The 17,400-nt window shown below is 40.0% G+C and overlaps 1 protein-coding gene across 1 annotated transcript in view; it reads right to left on the bottom strand.

Annotated features, from left to right (window-relative positions):
• Positions 1–17,400, bottom strand: part of LOC126271897 (membrane protein FAM174B-like) — a 28,520-nt gene that overhangs the window by 8,273 nt on the left and 2,847 nt on the right. The window contains exon 2 of the mRNA XM_049974279.1: positions 12,780–12,950. Within this exon, the coding sequence (XP_049830236.1) occupies positions 12,812–12,950 (139 nt within the window). The 3' untranslated portion in view covers positions 12,780–12,811. The remainder of the gene's footprint in view (positions 1–12,779; positions 12,951–17,400) is intronic.

Raw genomic sequence — 17,400 nt, 5'->3', positions numbered from 1 at the left:
CTGCATTTTCCTCTTCTTCTCCGAGAACCTCTTCATTCTTTCTCTTCTCCTCTCCCGCTCTTCTTCCAAGACCTTCAGTTTCTGTTTCTCCTGGCGGCTCCACTGATGACATTCTAATCTTTTCCTGTATTCTTCTCTGTCATTGATCTCCGGCATATTTGTCAGGGTATATTTGTTCCTCCAATTTTCCTTTCCTTCGACCTTAATCCTCAATTCCAACCAGTCCTTCTGAAGTTCAACAATCCACTTGGTTCCTGTCTTTCCCCTTGTCCTCCCTGTTGTTTCCCACACTCTCTTTCTCACTCTGTCCATACTCATCCTAACTACATGCCCTGCAAACCTTGCCCTTTTGAGTCAGATTTCCCCGGATATTGTTCTCATGTTCCAGTACAATTCTTCCCTAGGTCTTCACATCCACCTCTCTCCACCTCTTTTGGGACCTACTATTTTTCTCTCTCCTTTCTCTAGTTGTTCTGCCCCATTTCTTCCTAGTGTCATCATCTCAGCAGCATATAATACTGCATTCCTCACTGTTGCCTTGTAGTGGCTTATCTTTGCCTCTGTGGATATATTATTTTTATTGTATCTCTCTCGTCATGCAGAAGGCTGACCTCATCTTCTTTATCCTCTCTGTCATTCCCTCCTTGCTCCTGTTCCTTCCTGTAATAAATTCTCCCAGGTATTTAAATTTGTCCACCATTTGCACAGTGCCTTCCGGTGTTTCCCAGTTCGCAATGGTGTTTAATGTCTTTATCTTGTTATAGGCGATCCTCAGTCCCAACTTTCTGGCCACCTTACTTAAGTTGTCGAGTTGTGTCTTTGTGTCTTCTTCCGTTCTAACAAATATACATCTCACATTTTCCAATACAGGAAAACTCTTCTTGCTTTGTCACCATTTTGTCAGGACACTGCCTTAATATCAACTGGTGAGGACAACACAAACTCTGTGATGATACAGTTCTATTCATGCATCAGTCATATTTTTAATGTAATACTGGGTCAATCGATCCAAGCAAAGCCACCCACTAAAAATTAAGTTGGTTGCTTGACAATTTTTAAATTTATTTTTTAATGTGTCTACACTATAACTGAGAAGTTCAGAACAGTTTTTAAAAAATTGTACCTAGCACCGTGACTGAATGGCAGCCATTTTTACTAGGAAAGCCCATGACGGTTTTTCAGTTTGGAGACATTAGTGTTAATCCGAATACCTCTGCACTGGGTTAAGTTACAATATTGAAATTGACTTGATTGTTTTTAGAAAAGTCTCCTCTACAACACTGTTTATTGCCCAAAACAACCAAAAACAAAAACACAACCAAAAACAAAAACACAACCACAACCAAAAACAAAAACACAACCACAACCAAAAACAAAAACACAACCACAACCAAAAACAAAAACACAACCACAACCAAAAACAAAAACACAACCACAACCAAAAACAAAAACACAACCACAACCAAAAACAAAAACACAACCACAACCAAAAACAAAAACACAACAAAAAACCAGTTGTTTCTTCACTTACACCTACTCCTTTCTTCTTTCCTAAAACTGGAACAATGCCTCTACATTTATTACATCTATACTCTAAAAACCAACGTGAGGTGCATGGCAGAGGGTACGTCCCCTTGTACCAGTTACTAGAGCTGCTTCCTGTTCCATTCATGTTTGGAGTGTGGGAAGAATGATTAATTGAATGTCTCTGTGCATGCAGTATTAGAATAATCTTATCCTCAAGATCCCTATCTGAGTGATACATAGGGGGTTGTAGTATATTCCCAGAGTAAACACTTAAAGCCAGTTCTTGAAACTTTGTTAATATACTTTCTAAGGATAGTTCACATCTGTCTTCAGGAGTCTTCCAGTTCAGTTCCTTCAGTACCTCTGCAACACATTCCCATGGATTTAAACAAACCTGTGCCCATTCCTGCTGCCCTTCTCTGTATATGTTGAATATCTCCCATTAGTCCTACATGGTACAGGTCCCACACTCTTCAGCAATATTCTAGAAATGGTCCCACAAGTGATTTGTAAGCAATCTCCTTTGTGGACTGATTGCACTTCCCCACTATTATACCAATAAACCAAAGTCCACCACCTGCTTTACACATTATTGTACCTATGTGATCATGCCATTTGATATCCCTATAAAGTGTTACACCCAGGTATTCGTATGAGTTGGCCGATTCTAACAGCGACTCATTGATATTATAGTCATAGGATACTATGTTTTTTCATTTTGCGAAGTGCAAAGTTTTACATTTCTGAACATTTAGACCAAGTTGCCAATCACTGCAATGATTTGAAATCTTATCAAGATCTAACTGAATAGTTATGCAGCTTCTTTCACATAATACTTTATTATACGTAACTGCATCATCTGCAAAGAGCCTGATTTTACTGTTAATATTGTCTGCAAGGTCATTTATATACAAAATGAACTGCAAGAATCCCAATACTCTTCCCTGCGGTGCACCCAAAGTTACTTACACATCTGATGATGACTTTCCATTCAAGACAACATGCTGTGTCCTCCCTACCAGAAAGTCCTCAATCCAGTCACAAATTTCACTTGATACCCTATATGATCAACCCTTTGACATCCACAGCTGGTAGCTGAGTGGTCAGCGCGATAGAAATTCAATCCTAAGGGCCCAAGTTCAATTGCCGGTTGGGTCGGAGATTTTCTCCGCTCAGGGACTGAGTGTTGTGTTGTCCTAATCCTCATCATTTCATCCCCATCGATGTGCAAGTCGCTGAAGTGGCATCAAATCTAAAGACTTGCATCCGGCGAATGGTCTACCCGATGGGAGGCCCTAGTCACACAACATTTACATATACGCTTTTGACAATACATGTAAGTGTGGTACCGAGTCAAATGTTTTTTGGAAATCAATAAATACTGCATCAACCTGGTTGCCTTGATCCAAAGCTTTCAGTGTGTCATGTAAGGAAAGTGAGAGTTAGGATACACATGATCTGTGTTTTCGAAATCAATGCTGGTTGGCATTGAGGTCATTCTGTTCAAGAGACCTTATTATGTTTGAGCTCAGAATATGTTCCAAGGTTCTACAACAAATCAGTGTCAAGGGTATTGGACTTTAGTTTTGTGGATCACTTCTATTACCCTTCTTGTGCCTTTTTCCAAGAACTGGGCTTTACTTTTTGTTTGAGGGGTCTACGATAGATTATAGTTGTTCAAATTTAACCATTTCAGCTGGTTTTTAACACTACTGACACTAATACTTATTTCATTCATCTTTTCAGTGTTACGAGGATTAAATTGGGGCAGTTCTCCTAGATTTCCCTTTGTAAAGGAACATTTGAAAACGAAGTTAAGCATTTCAGCTCTTGCTTTGTTACCCCCAATTTCCGTTCCTGTCCTTCCTGTCTCATTTGCTCATTGCCACTAACAGCCTTTACATATGACCAGAATTTCTTTGTGTTCTGTGAAAGATCACCTGACTAATTTTCAAGCTAGTCTAACCAAATGATTAGAAACAACAAACTCATGAACCAACCATTTTTTTTTTTTTTAGAAATACTGTGGTATCTGCATTATTAAAGCATGATTCTAGGTCTTTTCTATTTTTGTCTGAAATTCACTGTGCCTTGCTTTCAATAGCAGATTTTCTTTTCCACTAACCAGTTTTGTTATTTTCAAAGCGGGAGATATCTCTAAACCAGAACAAGTAAAGTCTAATTTGCTAATAGCTTCCTCATTAGGAATACACAGTTTGGGCACAATTTCCAGGAATCACAAAAACTTTCACTCCGGAAGCAAAAGCTAGTATTTAACGTGGACAAATTTTCAAGTTTTATTTCCCCTCAAACTTTTAATAACTGGCTATTTATGAATTTACAGTGGATCAGAGCATTTTTTTCCAAAAAATGAGATTGTACCTCACAATATATTTTTTCTCATGATACTCACAACCTGATGATAAAGAAGAACCTACTCATAATTTAAATGAATTTAGTCCATCTTCATGAAAGTCATTAAATTTTTCTTAATGTTTTTTGAAACTGAACCATAAACTGTCTCATGACACACTTCACTTACTATATATCCAATAGAGCACCATTCATCCATTTTATTGCATTCCAATTAGTCTTTCAAAATTATTTGTTATTGAATTTTAAAATAATTTTCGTTAATTAAAAATCACACTCACGACAAAGGCACATAAAATATTCTACACTCTCAATGAACATATGTAAACCGAGCTCCTGTACACAACTGCCCAGAGGACTAAATTCATGCTCAAAACTGTTCTTTTCAACAACGGATACATTTCACATGTTTATTATTTTGCTTTTATCATTTTGAACCCTTAGTAATGTATTTGAGAATAAACCTAGTGTAATTGGGCTTTTTTTTTAAACATAGAACTACAACAAAAGCTCCTATTGTTTAATATTTTATTATTAACTCAATAATGCTAACTAAATATAGGATGACAGTGTTAACTAAATAGAGGTTACAAATAAATTTTATTACAATAAAATAGTGACGCATTTACATAGGGAACAACCATAAGATCAATTGTAGCGTAATGTGAATTATTTCATTGTTTTCAAAATTTTATATCTTTTTTCACAGTCAAATATCAATGTTCAAATTTTTAAAGTACTTTACTATCATATAGGTGTACAAAATGTGCAAAAATCAGATTTTTATGTTCAGTCCTATCACAGATATCCAAACCCAAACTTTAGGGGGAAAACCAAGAATGAAGATTTTCCAAATTTTAAAAATTTATAAAAAATTAAGGAAACATTTGTCATTGTTCTTATTCCCTATAAGGCTAGTAGTTTATGATACCTAACTAAAGAAAAAAAAATACCCACTGATAAATCACTTCTTGGTTGTTATTTTTGAGTGGATTTTCTAAGTTTTCAATACCAATCTTTAGAGGTAATTTTGACTGGTTATTTTTGAATTAGGGTTTTTGGGTAATAAACAATGTTGAAGAGGAGAATTTTCTAAAAACAATCATGTAAATTGCAATGTTGCGACTTAATCCAGTGCAGAGATATTCAAATTAACACTAATGTCTTCAAATATATAAAATGTTTGAACTTTTGAAATATACAGCAATAACATGTAGAAAAGGTCAAAGTATTTAAATATGGTCAAGCAACACTCGTTGGGTCACTTCATATGGATTGTCCCTGCTTCGGAAAACACAAAACTTTGAAAATGATTTAATCATTTACAATAGTCCCATAGAATGAGGACACCTGACAAGAGTAAGGCCACGTGTGTTGTGAAACTTGTGTGTGATAAACTTAAAGCTATACACAAAAGAAACGCTACTCAAAGAACTCTGAAGTTGCTTCCAGAACTTCATAGTTCCAAATACAATGAAACTAGAGACATGACAAGTAATAGAAAAGCATTCCAGAATCAAGAATTTGAAGTAAATTGTCTACTGTCAGAACATATGTCAGATAGGACACTCATACCCTACACACTATATATTTTCCCAGTCCAATTAAAACACTTCTTCAGCATGGGACATGTTGCATTGCGATGGGAAGACTGTGAAAAGTCTAAATGCTAGGCTTGTGACAGGGGAGGAACAACTGAAAAATAATAATAAAGAACAGAGTACTTCCTTTGACATTCACTTTAAAAAAATATAAGAAAGGATCTACTCTGTAAGAAATGTGATGGATGTGGACATTCTGCAAGAAGCTTAAGAAGAAAGAATACTTCTATGAAAGCAAGAAATCTAATCACAAATAAGCAGAGTGCTACTTCAAAAATAAAAGTGACGTACAAGATCCAAAACCAAGACCTCTGAAGCCTTATTCAAATCAGAAGACACCAAAGAAGAGCTAGTCATTCGAAAAAAGAGAGACATCGCTGAAGAGAACAAAACAGAAGACACCAATGAAGAAAAGAATAAAAAAGGCACTGCATTTACTGCATTTAAATGCAACAATGAAAAAAATTCAGAAGAAGCTAATGAGAAAGAAGAAACACCAATGTCTGTTCATTCTGAATGGACAAGACATTAGCATAATAAAGTGGACAAACTTACAAATATGGAAGACTATGATAGTGTAGATAAAGATAAAATACGCATTATAGGATGGCCAAAAACCAGATATGGACTGTATGAAGTGAACATTACTTAATGCAATCACTACTGACAGAAGAAGACAAACCTGAATGCCATGAGAAGCTAGGTCATTCAGGCAAAAGTCTTACTTCAAAGATCAAGAGAATGTGCGATGGAATTCTTAATAGTTTATTCTAAGCAGAAAAATTGTATGAAGCTTGTTGACAGCTAAGCTAAAAATGAAGCCATTTTCTACTGTGAGAGAAAGAGCAACATAACTACTTTAAATAATACATACTGATATCGGTGTACAGACTGTTCCCCGCATTTAATGACTACAGATGCTAAATGACAGTATTAAAAGATTTTACTCATTTTTGTGTAACTTATTTGTTAAGATGTAAGTCAGACGCTGCAAGAGTCATAAGAAAATATGTGATAGAAATTGTGAGTTTAAGAACTGGTATGAAGAAAAAGTAACTGTATTTGACAACAGTAATCCTTAGAGAGACTAAATGTAACAATAACAATCATGGCAAGAGGTATGATCTTTGATAGCAAACTGAGGAAACTGCTTTGGGGAGAAGCAGTACTTATAGCAACACATTTCATCCTTAGAGTCCAACTATCAGTCAATGTGTTACACCTGCAGAAAAGTAGTTTGAAAGGACACCTGATTTGTCAAGACTTCAAATTTTTGGATCAAGGGTATTTGTCAAAAATTTAGGCCACCTGAAGTAACTAGATGAAAGGATTAATCCATGCATTTTTCTAGGGTACACTCAAAATGGCTACAAATTGTTTGATCCAGATAAAAAATATTGTTGTCTCAAGACATGTCAAATTTGAAATCAAAGGACACTGACAATTAAGCAAATGATAGTCAAGATCAAGAAAATGAAGGTGAAGAAAATAAAGACAAAAGACGATGCAATGAAGAATGAAGAAACTACAACTTAATGGATTGAACCAATATGAAAAAAAAACTTTAAAATACATAGATTATGAAACAGCATTACTTTAACATGAAGAGTGTATTAATGAACCAGATCAATAAAACTGGATAAAAGCAATATAAGATGGAAAGAACCACCAACAGAATGACACGTGGAAGTTGATGAATACAAAACAGGCAGTAAGGAATGTGACCTTGACAAGCAAATAGATTTTTAAAGTCAAAGATGATGGTTGATATGAAGCCAGGCTGGTTGTCTGATGGTGTCAACAAGACTAAGATACAGATTTCAAAGAATTATTCAATCCCATTGGTAGATATCTGTTCACTGTTGTTTGCTCTGACAGCAGAGAAAAGTTTCTACAAGAGAGTGATGTAAAAACAGCCTTTCTCTATGGGGGACTGGAGGAAGAGATTTTCGAAACTTGACTAAGATATTTTCATGAAGACACCTGAATGATACAAAGAAGCAGGAAAGATTTGTATTTTGAAGAAAGCTCTGCATATACTTAAAACGCCATGCAGAGGGAATAAAACTGTCAGATTAATTGAAACAGAAGGATTAATTTATTAGAAGACAGGTCAGCAGATATTTAAAGATGTAATAATGTACATGGCTATCCATGTTGTTGAGGGAATCATAACAGGGAAGTATAACTGCACAAAACTTTTGGAAATGTACCTTATGTCAACCAGGACTTAAACTGGGAAGACCATATAACGAAACTTTCCTAAAGGCTCAGTTCTGTGTGTTTTGTTCTTAGAATTATTTCTACAGTTTGCTCCTCATAAGGTACTAGAATGGTACAGTCAAGTGATCAACAAAGCTAAGTTGCAACCACTGCAATGCGTTCTATGTGGGCATAATAATCAACAAGCTGTGTGTCTGCACGAGTGACCACCAACAAACTGTGGCCAAGAAACAGGTGAACCACTCAATTGCTGCCCAAACCAACACACTTCATTTTAATAACTGCTTCACAGCCTTTGCCATCTGGAGCCTTCCTACCAACACCAGCTTTTCTGAATTTCGCAGGTGGGAACTCTCCCTGCAATATAGGCCTACTGTATGTTCTCATAACCCTCCTGACCGACACCTTTGTTATCAACCACCTAATCCCCTACCCTCTTCCCCTCCAGCACTCCACAGCCCTCTATTCCACAAATGCACCCATAGCCTATTCACTTTTCTCCTTTTCTGCATCCCTGCTCCCCCTGCATCTAACCTCCTGACTGCATCCAGCTGCTTTACTCTCTCCCCATCTCGTCCCTGTATGCTCCCACTAGCAGCACCTTACCCTACTCTACCCCTACCCTGCTCCCTCTTCTCCTCCCCACTCCAGCCTTCTCCTCACTTCCACCACCCAGATTGCTTCTCTCATCACACACTGCTACTCGGAGGAGGGCCTTGGCAACCAGAGACAGTGGTCTTGCTCTCTGTGTAATAACACTTCAACAGCAGCATTTCGTCAGTCATTGTTTTGTAGTAATTCATCAAACAAATTATGAATCTGAGTGTAGCACCTACATATATTCAGATAACTAATGGTTAGTATGTTTCAGAACAGTGAAAATGGAATTGTAGTGAGCTTATTACTTAACTGTTTGCTTGTTTTGTTTAGGGCACAAAAACAACTAGGGACACAAAACACAGACTTGGAGAAAGGTCCATAAAATATGCCACAGAGAAACTGAGGTCCTGAACTACAAATTAGATGTCTTTCACCATATTGCTACGATGGATAAAAAGTAAAACACGGTTGACAGCCTGCGCATTGTTTGCCAAGAGGACCAAAAACTCAGACAGCAAACATATATGAGAATGTAAGTGGTAAGAGAGAGAGAGAGAGAGAGAGAGAGAGAGAGAGAGAGAGAGAGAGAGAGGAGGGCGGGGTGCATTCTGTCAGAAAATCAGAAAATGGTAAACCATCAGAGGCTGAGGCCAATGAGCACATAGTAGCCACTCAACAAATGGTGATGGCTGAAAAGATAGTGCCCAATATGCAAAACAGCTAAAATGATCACCTCACGGTGAGAGGGCTGAGAGGAGATCATCCAAGCCGATGGGAGAGGCTTAATTGGAGGGAGTGGAAGTACTAGCACGCCGAGATATGAGGCCTGCAGCCTTGGCAGCACCATCAGTGGCCTCACTTCCCGTCAGACCAAAATGATCAGGAACCCACATAAACATCACAGTGACTCCATCAAGAGCGAGCAAGTGACAGTTTTGCTGGACCCTTCGCACTAAGAAATGGACAGTGTACAGCAGACTGTGACTCTGAAGAGCACAGAGAGTCAGAACAGATGACAACTGGAAAGCCTCGGTCACCGAATGTACTGTGTGGCCTGATATTGGGCAAAGTGCTCTGTTATAAATACTGAGCAGTGTTCTAGAAGCTGATACTGAAAGTCTTCTGTGCCAACGATGAAAGCACACCCAACACCATGATCAGTACGAGAGTTGTCCGTGTACACAGAGGCTCTATCGCAAAGTTCCGTGCAGAGGTCGTGAAACTGAAGGCAATAGAACGAGGCTGGAGTAGTGTCTTTAGGGAGCAAAAGAAGGCCAAGGTGAACACAGACTGCTGAACGAAGGCAAGGTGGTGAAGGGTTCGCACCTGTCGGGACAGTAGCAGGTAGTGTGATGTTAGGCTGCCGGAGCAAGAGCTGAAAGCAAACTCCAGGAGGTAACAGAAGAGGGACACGCCACATACTGGCGATCAAAGGAGTCAGCACACGAGGTGGTGTAGGATGGGTAGCCAGGCATGGCAGACAAACAGCATGCATATCTGCTGGGAGAAAGTCGCGGCAGTATGACAGCAGTAGTTCAGCAGCTTCACCATACAGACACTCAACCGGGCTAGTGCAAAAGGCACTAATGGCCAAACAGAGGCCACAATGGTGGATTGTATCGAGATGATGATAGAGGATGGACGTGCAGATGCATAAACTAAACACCCATAGCCTAGTTTCGAAAGGACACTGGACTGATACAAATGGAGGAGGGTGGTCTGATCTTCTCCCCAGGAAGTACCGCTGAGGAAACATAGGACACTGACGGAATTCACACAGCAGGCAGCCAGGTAAGAGATGTGGGAGGATCAAGAAAGTTTTCTATTGACCTTGAGCCCCAGGAATTTCGTAGTTTCAACAAATGGAGGAGCAACAGGCCTAAGATGTACAGACGTGGAAGAAACCAATTGCCCCACCGGAAATACATACAAACGTTTTTCTCAGTGGAAAAGCGAAAGCCATTGTCGATGTTCCACAAGTAAAGACAATCGAGACATCGCTGAAGATCCTGCTCAAGCAGACAAGCGTGTGGAGAGCTGCAATAGATGGCAAATTCATCAACGAAAAGGGAGCCAGAGATGCCCGGTGGAAGACAGGTCATAATAGGGCTAATGGCAATAGGAAAGATGACGAAGCTCAGGACAGAGCCCTGAGGCACACCGTTTTCATGGATAAACGTGTCAGACACAACAGAGGTCACACGTACCATGAAAACTCCATCTTCTAAGAATTCTTGAAGGAAAGGAGGCATGCGGCCATGGAAGCCCCATGTGTAGGGAGTATGGAGGATACTAGACACCCAGCAGGTGTTGTATTCTTTCTCCAAATTGAGAAACATAGCCACAGCCTGGTACTTCAACAGAAAAAATTCATGACACGGGTTGACAAAGTGACAAGATGGTCAATTGCAAAACCGCGAGCTCAAAATCTACACTGTGCAAACACAGCTGGTAAGAGAAATTGGGTGATAACTAGAAGGAACGTGTTTGTCCTAGCCGGGCTTATGTATGTGGAAATGTGCCTTCTGCCCAGTTGTAATCGTACATATGAAGGAGAAAGTGCTTGCCTGCGAGAGGAAAGTTCTGCAACATGCTGCAATTCTATGAGCAGCTGTAAGTCCTCTGTGATGGATTGAAGATCGCAAACGTTCCATTGGGGGAGAGTCATAATGAGGAAAGGGGAGGAAGGAGAAAATGAAGTGGTGTTACCTCGGCAGCTGCTGAGTGCCAGCCTTCGAAGACTCACTACTACAGGGTGCAGAAGCTGGAGGATCCTGCTCCATGAGATTTTCCCTCTATCAATCTGTGGCACCCAGGGCAGATAAACTGTTTGAGATGCGCGCAGGTGACACAGAGGTCAGACGGGCGAGGGTATTAAGCGGCATCACCCTCTAAGAGGATCTTCGAGTCAGCAAAGAAGATCATTTGCCTTTGTTTCACTTCTTGGAGCCTTTCTGGTTGTCAGAGGAAGGCTCGGGTGTTGGATGGTTGGAGGAATGTAGAAAGTCTTCATGGGAGCATTCCTTCTGTCCTTTCCGGCTTGCTGTTTGTGTAGCAGGGACTTCAACCTGTGAGGCAGAAGTTTGGTGGCTTACTGCACGGAGGAGGATACAGGGATGCTACCATGACACTGGGCGATTTCATAACAACAGTGTTGAATTTGAGGTTGCATGTCTGAGTGGCCATTTTATTCGTGGATTGAGAGGTACTTTAAGTGCCAGATGGTAGAACACAGGGTTTTTGACTAGCCAACAAGTTGCGAGCAACCAGGTAAGGCACTTTTACCTTCACCCAGATCTTCTGGACAGTCCGCTCATTTTGATACATGGGACAACCTTGGGAGGAGGAGGCAGACAATTGCCATCATTATCATTCTTACCACAGGTTACACATTTGGCCAGGTGCTGACAAGACATTCAAGTTTGGTTGAAACAATGATGCTGGCAGCAGCGCATCGGGTTTAGAATGTATACTCGGATTGTGATAACTTCATAGCTAGCTTTGACCTTTGACAGAGGTACCACTCTATCAAAAGTGAAAGAAAGAGTGCATGTGGGCAGTAAGGATGCATCTAACTTTTTCACCATTCAGTGGACTGCAATGACAGGCTGATCAGAGAGGTATGCTTGGATTTCTGCCTCAATCAAGCCATCGGGCAGCCTACCGTAAATAACATCACAGAAAGAATTCAGCATTTCATGGGCCTCAACACAAACAGGATAGCTGTGGAGTAGGAAATCTGCAACTAGTTGTGCTTGAGAATCAGAAGTAGTCTCCAAAAGCAAAGTGCAGTTTCATAAACGAGAGCAGGATTTCACAGGGCCAGCAATTGCATCAACACCTTGCTGAATAATAAACAGATTTACCATGGCAAAGGACTGTACGTCTTCAGTACGTGATACCATGAGGAACTGTGGTGCATTTGGGAGGGTCTTTGAATTGTTAGCCTCATTCTATTTATGTTTGGTAGTCGTTGACTGTGATGAAGATTGGCTCAATGCAAGAAGATCCCCACGATTGCCAGCATCTCCGATTGTGTGCTGCTTGCAACCAGGGACCCTCAGAAGAAATGCTTTTTGGGAAGGGAGAGGGGGGGAGGGAACTGTGGGACACTCATCGTACCTAACACAAACAAGTTTTACAAATCTCTGAAACAACAAGTCAAATTAACTCACTGGCAACACAGCACTTTCTTCCAACAACTTCACAGAACAATTGCACGAAGTCAAATAATCGGATACCACATAAAACACGAATAACTTCAAACATGAACAACTACCAAAAGAACACACCACCAAATACTGCAACATGACACCCACAAGCTCAATCCAACTCAAGAGCAATGCGCCACAATGATTTTACACAACACACGTCTCAGGTCAAAGCAGATGTGTGGAATCTGATGTTTCCCTTTACATATATAGTCCATATCTTATGAAAGCACATTATTATTACCTGAGAAAACCCGTCACAACTCATGCGAATCGTTATGGCCTCGTTTGGTTACTAACATCAAATAGAGTTGTGTCCTCTTCATCATCTTCTGCTCCTAGAGGGGTCATTTCCACATCTTCTCTGTTTGTCAGAATCCCATATTTTCTGACTGTAGTTTTCTTTCTTCTCATGCTGTTGACAACAACAATGAAATGTAAATAAAGTGGCAGAAACCAAAGACATATCAGATTAAAATAACTACCATCATCAGTAGTTCTCAGAAACTAATATCAGAGAGAGTCGCAATCCATTACTGTCAATTAATTAGAAGAAACCAACTGATCATAAATCCTGTAACGGATACAAAGCCAGTGATACGATTTGCAAACTAAGTCAGTAACCTAATAATATATAGCTAGTTATGTACATATTCCATGTAACATGTTCACACTATCTTTATGGCTCTAGAACACATCAATTGATTTACAAAAGTAATAATTTATTCACTGGGTACATGACTGGTAAAATATTGTTGTCGTCTTCAGTCCTGATACTGGTTTGATGCAGCTCTCCATGCTACTCTATCCTATGCAAGCTTCTTCATCTCCCAGTACTTACTGCAACCTACATCTTTCTGAATGTGCTTAGTGTATTCATCTCATGGTCTCCCTCTACGATTTTTACCCTCCACGCTGCCCTCCAATACTAAATTGGTGATCCCTTGATGACTCAGAACATGTCCTACTAACTGATCCCTTCTTCTTGTCAAGTTGTGCCACAAACTCCTCCCCAATTCTATTCAATACCTCCTCATTAGTTATGTCATCTACCCATCTAATCTTCAGCATTCTTCTGTAGCCCCACATTTCGAAAGCTTCTATTCTCTTCTTGTCCAAACTATTTATCATCCATGTTTCACTTCCATACATGGCTACACTCCATACAAATACTTTCAGAAACGACTTCCTGACACGTAAATCAATACTCAATGTTAACAAATTTCTCTTCTTCAGAAACGCTTTCCTTGCCATTGCCAGTCTACATTTTATATCCTCCCTACTTCGACAATCATCAGTTATTTTGCTCCCCAAATAGCAAAACTCCTTTACTACTTTAAGTGTCTCATTTCCTAATCTAATTCCCTCAGCATCACCTGACTTATTTTGACTACATTCCATTATCCTCGTTTTGCTTTTGTTGATGTTCATCTTATATCCTCCTTTCAAGACACTGTCCATTCCATTCAACTGCTCTTCCAAGTCCTTTGCTGTCTCTGATAGAATCACAATGTCATCGGCAAAGCTCAAAGTTTTTATTTCTTCTCCATGGATTTTAATACCTACTTTGAATTTTTCTTTTGTTTCCTTTACTACTTGCTCAATATAGAGATTGAATAACGTCAGAGAGAGGCTACAGCCCTGTCTCACTCCCTTCTGAACCACTGCTTCCCTTTCATGTCCCTTGACTCTTATAACTGCCATCTGGTTTCTGTACAAATTGTAAATAGCCTTTCGCTCCCTGTATTTTACCCCTACCGCCTTTAGAATTTTAGAGAGAGTATTCCAGTCAACATTCTCAAAAGCTTTCTCTAAGTCTACAAGTGCTAGAAATGCAGGTTTGCCTTTCCTTAATCTTTCTTCTAAGGTAAGTCGTAAGGTCAGTATTGCCTCACGTGTTCCAATATTTCTAAGGAACACAAACTGATCTTCCCCGAGGTTGGCTTCAACCAGTTTTTCCATTCGTCTGTAAAGAATTCGTGTTAGTATTTTGCAGCCATGACTTATTGAACTCATAGTTTGGTAATTTTTACATCTGTCAACACCTGCTTTCTTTGGGATTGGAATTATATTCTTCTTGAAGTCTGAAGGTATTTTGCCTGTCTCATACATCTTGCTCACCAGATGGTAGAGTTTTGTCAGGACTGGCTCTCCTAAGGCCATCAGTAGTTCTAATGGAATGTTGTCTACTCATGGAGCCTTGTTTCAACTCAGGTCTTTTAGTGCTCTGTCAAACTCTTCACGCAGTATCTTATCTCCCATTTCATCTTCATCTACATTCTCTTCCATTTCCATAATATTGTCCTCAAGTACATCACCCTTGTATAGACCCTCTATGTACTCCTTCCACCTTTCTGCTTTCCCTTCTTTGCTTAGAACTGGGTTTCCATCTGGCAAGGGAACCTCCCCATCGCACCCCCCTCTGATTTTGTTAGAAGTTGGCACAGTGGATAGGTCTAGAAAAACTGAACACACATCAATCGAGAAAACAGGAAGAAGTTGTGCGGAACTATGAAAAAAATAAGCAAAATATACAAACTGAGTAGTCCATGCGAAAGATAGAAAACATCAAGGATGATGTGAGCTCAGGAGCGCCATGGTCCCGTGGTTAGCGTGAGCAGCTACGGAACGAGAGGGGGGGGGGGGGGGGGGGGTGCGATGGGGAGGTTCCCTTGTGAGCTCTTGACATTCGCAAGTGGTTCTCTTTTCTCCAAAGGTCTCTTTAATTTTCCTGTAGGCAGTATCTATCTTACCCCTAGTAAGATAAGCCTCTACATCCTTACATTTGCCCTCTAGCCATCCCTGCTTAGCCATTTTGCACTTCCTGTCGATCTCATTTTTGAGACGTTTGTATTCCTTTTTGCCTGCTTCATTTACTGCATTTTTATATTTTCTCCTTTCATCAATTAAATTCAATATTTCTTCTGTTACCCAAGGATTTCTACTAGCCCTGGTCTTTTTACCTACTTTATTCTCTGTGCTGCCTTCACTACTTCATCTCTCAAAGCTACCCATTCTTCTTCTACTGTATTTCTTGCCCCCATTCCTGTCAATTGTTCCCTTAGCCTCTCACTGAAACTCTGTACAACCTCTGGTTTAGTCGGTTTATACAGGTCCCATCTCCTTAAATTCCCACCTTTTTGCAGTTTCTTCAGTTTTAATCTATAGTTCATAACCAATAGATTGTAGCCAGAGTCCACATCTGCCCCTGGAAATGCCTTACAATTTAAAACCTGGTTCCTAAATCTCTGTCTTACCATTATATAATCTAACTGATACCTTCTAGTATATCCAGGATTCTTCCATGTATACAACGTTCTTTTATGCTTCTTGAACCAAGTGTTAGCTGTGATTAAGTTATGCTCTGTACAAAATTCTACCAGGTGGCTTCCTCCTTCATTTCTTACCCCCAATCCATATTCACCAACTACGTTTCCTTCTCTCCCTTTTCCTACTACCGAATTCCAGTCACCCATGACTATTAAATTTTCGTCTCCCTTCACTATCTGAATAATTTCTTTTATTTGATCATACATTTCTTCAATTTCTTCATCATCTGCAGAGCTAGTTGGCATATAAACTTGTACTACTGTAGTAGGCATGGGCTTCGTGTCTATCTTGGCCACAATAATGCGTTCACTATGCTGTTTGTAGTAGCTTACCCGCAATCCTATTTTTTAATTCATTATTAAACCTACTCCCGCGTTACCCCTATTTGATTTTGTATTTATAACCCTGTACTCACCTGACCACCGAACTTCACTAATTTCCACTATATCTAACTTTAACCTATCCATTTCCCTTTTTAAATTTTCTAACCTACCTGCCCGATTAAGGGATCTGACATTCCACACACCGATCGGTAGAATGCCAGTTTCCTTTCTCCTGATAACGATGTCCTCTTGAGTAGTCCTTGCCTGGAGATCCGAATGGGAGACTATTTTACCTCTGGAATATTTTACTCAAGAGGACACCATCATCATTTAACCATACAGTAAAGCTGCATGCCCTCGGGATAAATTATGGTTGTAGTTTCCCCTTGCTTTCAGCCATTTGCAGTACCAGCACAGCAAGGCCGTTTTGGTTATTGTTACAAGGCCAGATCAGTCAATCATCCAGACTGTTGCCCCTGCAAGTACTGAAAAGGCTGCTGCCCCTCTTCAGGACCACATGTTTGTCTAGCCTCTCAACAGATACCCCTCCGTTGTGGTTGCACCTACGGTATGGCCATCTGTATCCCTGAGGCACTTAAGCCTCCCAGCCTCCCCACCAACGGCAAGGTCTGTGGTTCATGGAGGAGGGGGGGGGGGGGGGTAAAATATTAGCAAAATGCAATCAGTCTGCAAAGGAGATTGCTTACAAAACAGCCCTGCAACCCACCCTAGCACATTGCTCAAGTGTATGTGGGAGCCACACCATACAGGATCAACAAGGGATATGTAATGTTTAGAAAGAAGGGCAGTACAAATGCTCACATATCTGACACATAGAAGTCAGTCACAGAGATAGCGAAGAACATGAATGGACACTAAGCCTAGTTACAAAGTTTTAAGAACCAGCTTTGCATGATGACTTTATGAATTGCACTACAAACCCTATATATAATTTCTGTAGGGACCATGAGGGCAAGATTTGATCAATTACAACTTACAAAGACAAGTGTGAGCGATCATTCTTTCTGCACTCAATAAATGAAATGAATGGGAAAAAATCCTAATGGGAAATAGTCTCTGCTTATTCACAGTACAGATATAGATGTACCACACACAAATTGTTGGCCCCCATTAAGCAGCACAATCACATCACTCAGAGCCTGTGGCCTTGCTTGGTAACTAACGTAAAATAGAGTTGTGTCCTCTTCACCA

The sequence above is a fragment of the Schistocerca gregaria genome, chromosome 5 (assembly GCF_023897955.1).
Source record: "Schistocerca gregaria isolate iqSchGreg1 chromosome 5, iqSchGreg1.2, whole genome shotgun sequence".
NCBI lineage: Eukaryota > Metazoa > Arthropoda > Insecta > Orthoptera > Acrididae > Schistocerca > Schistocerca gregaria.
Note: the sequence above shows the minus strand (reverse complement) of the source record. Positions and strands in the feature narration are given on the sequence as shown.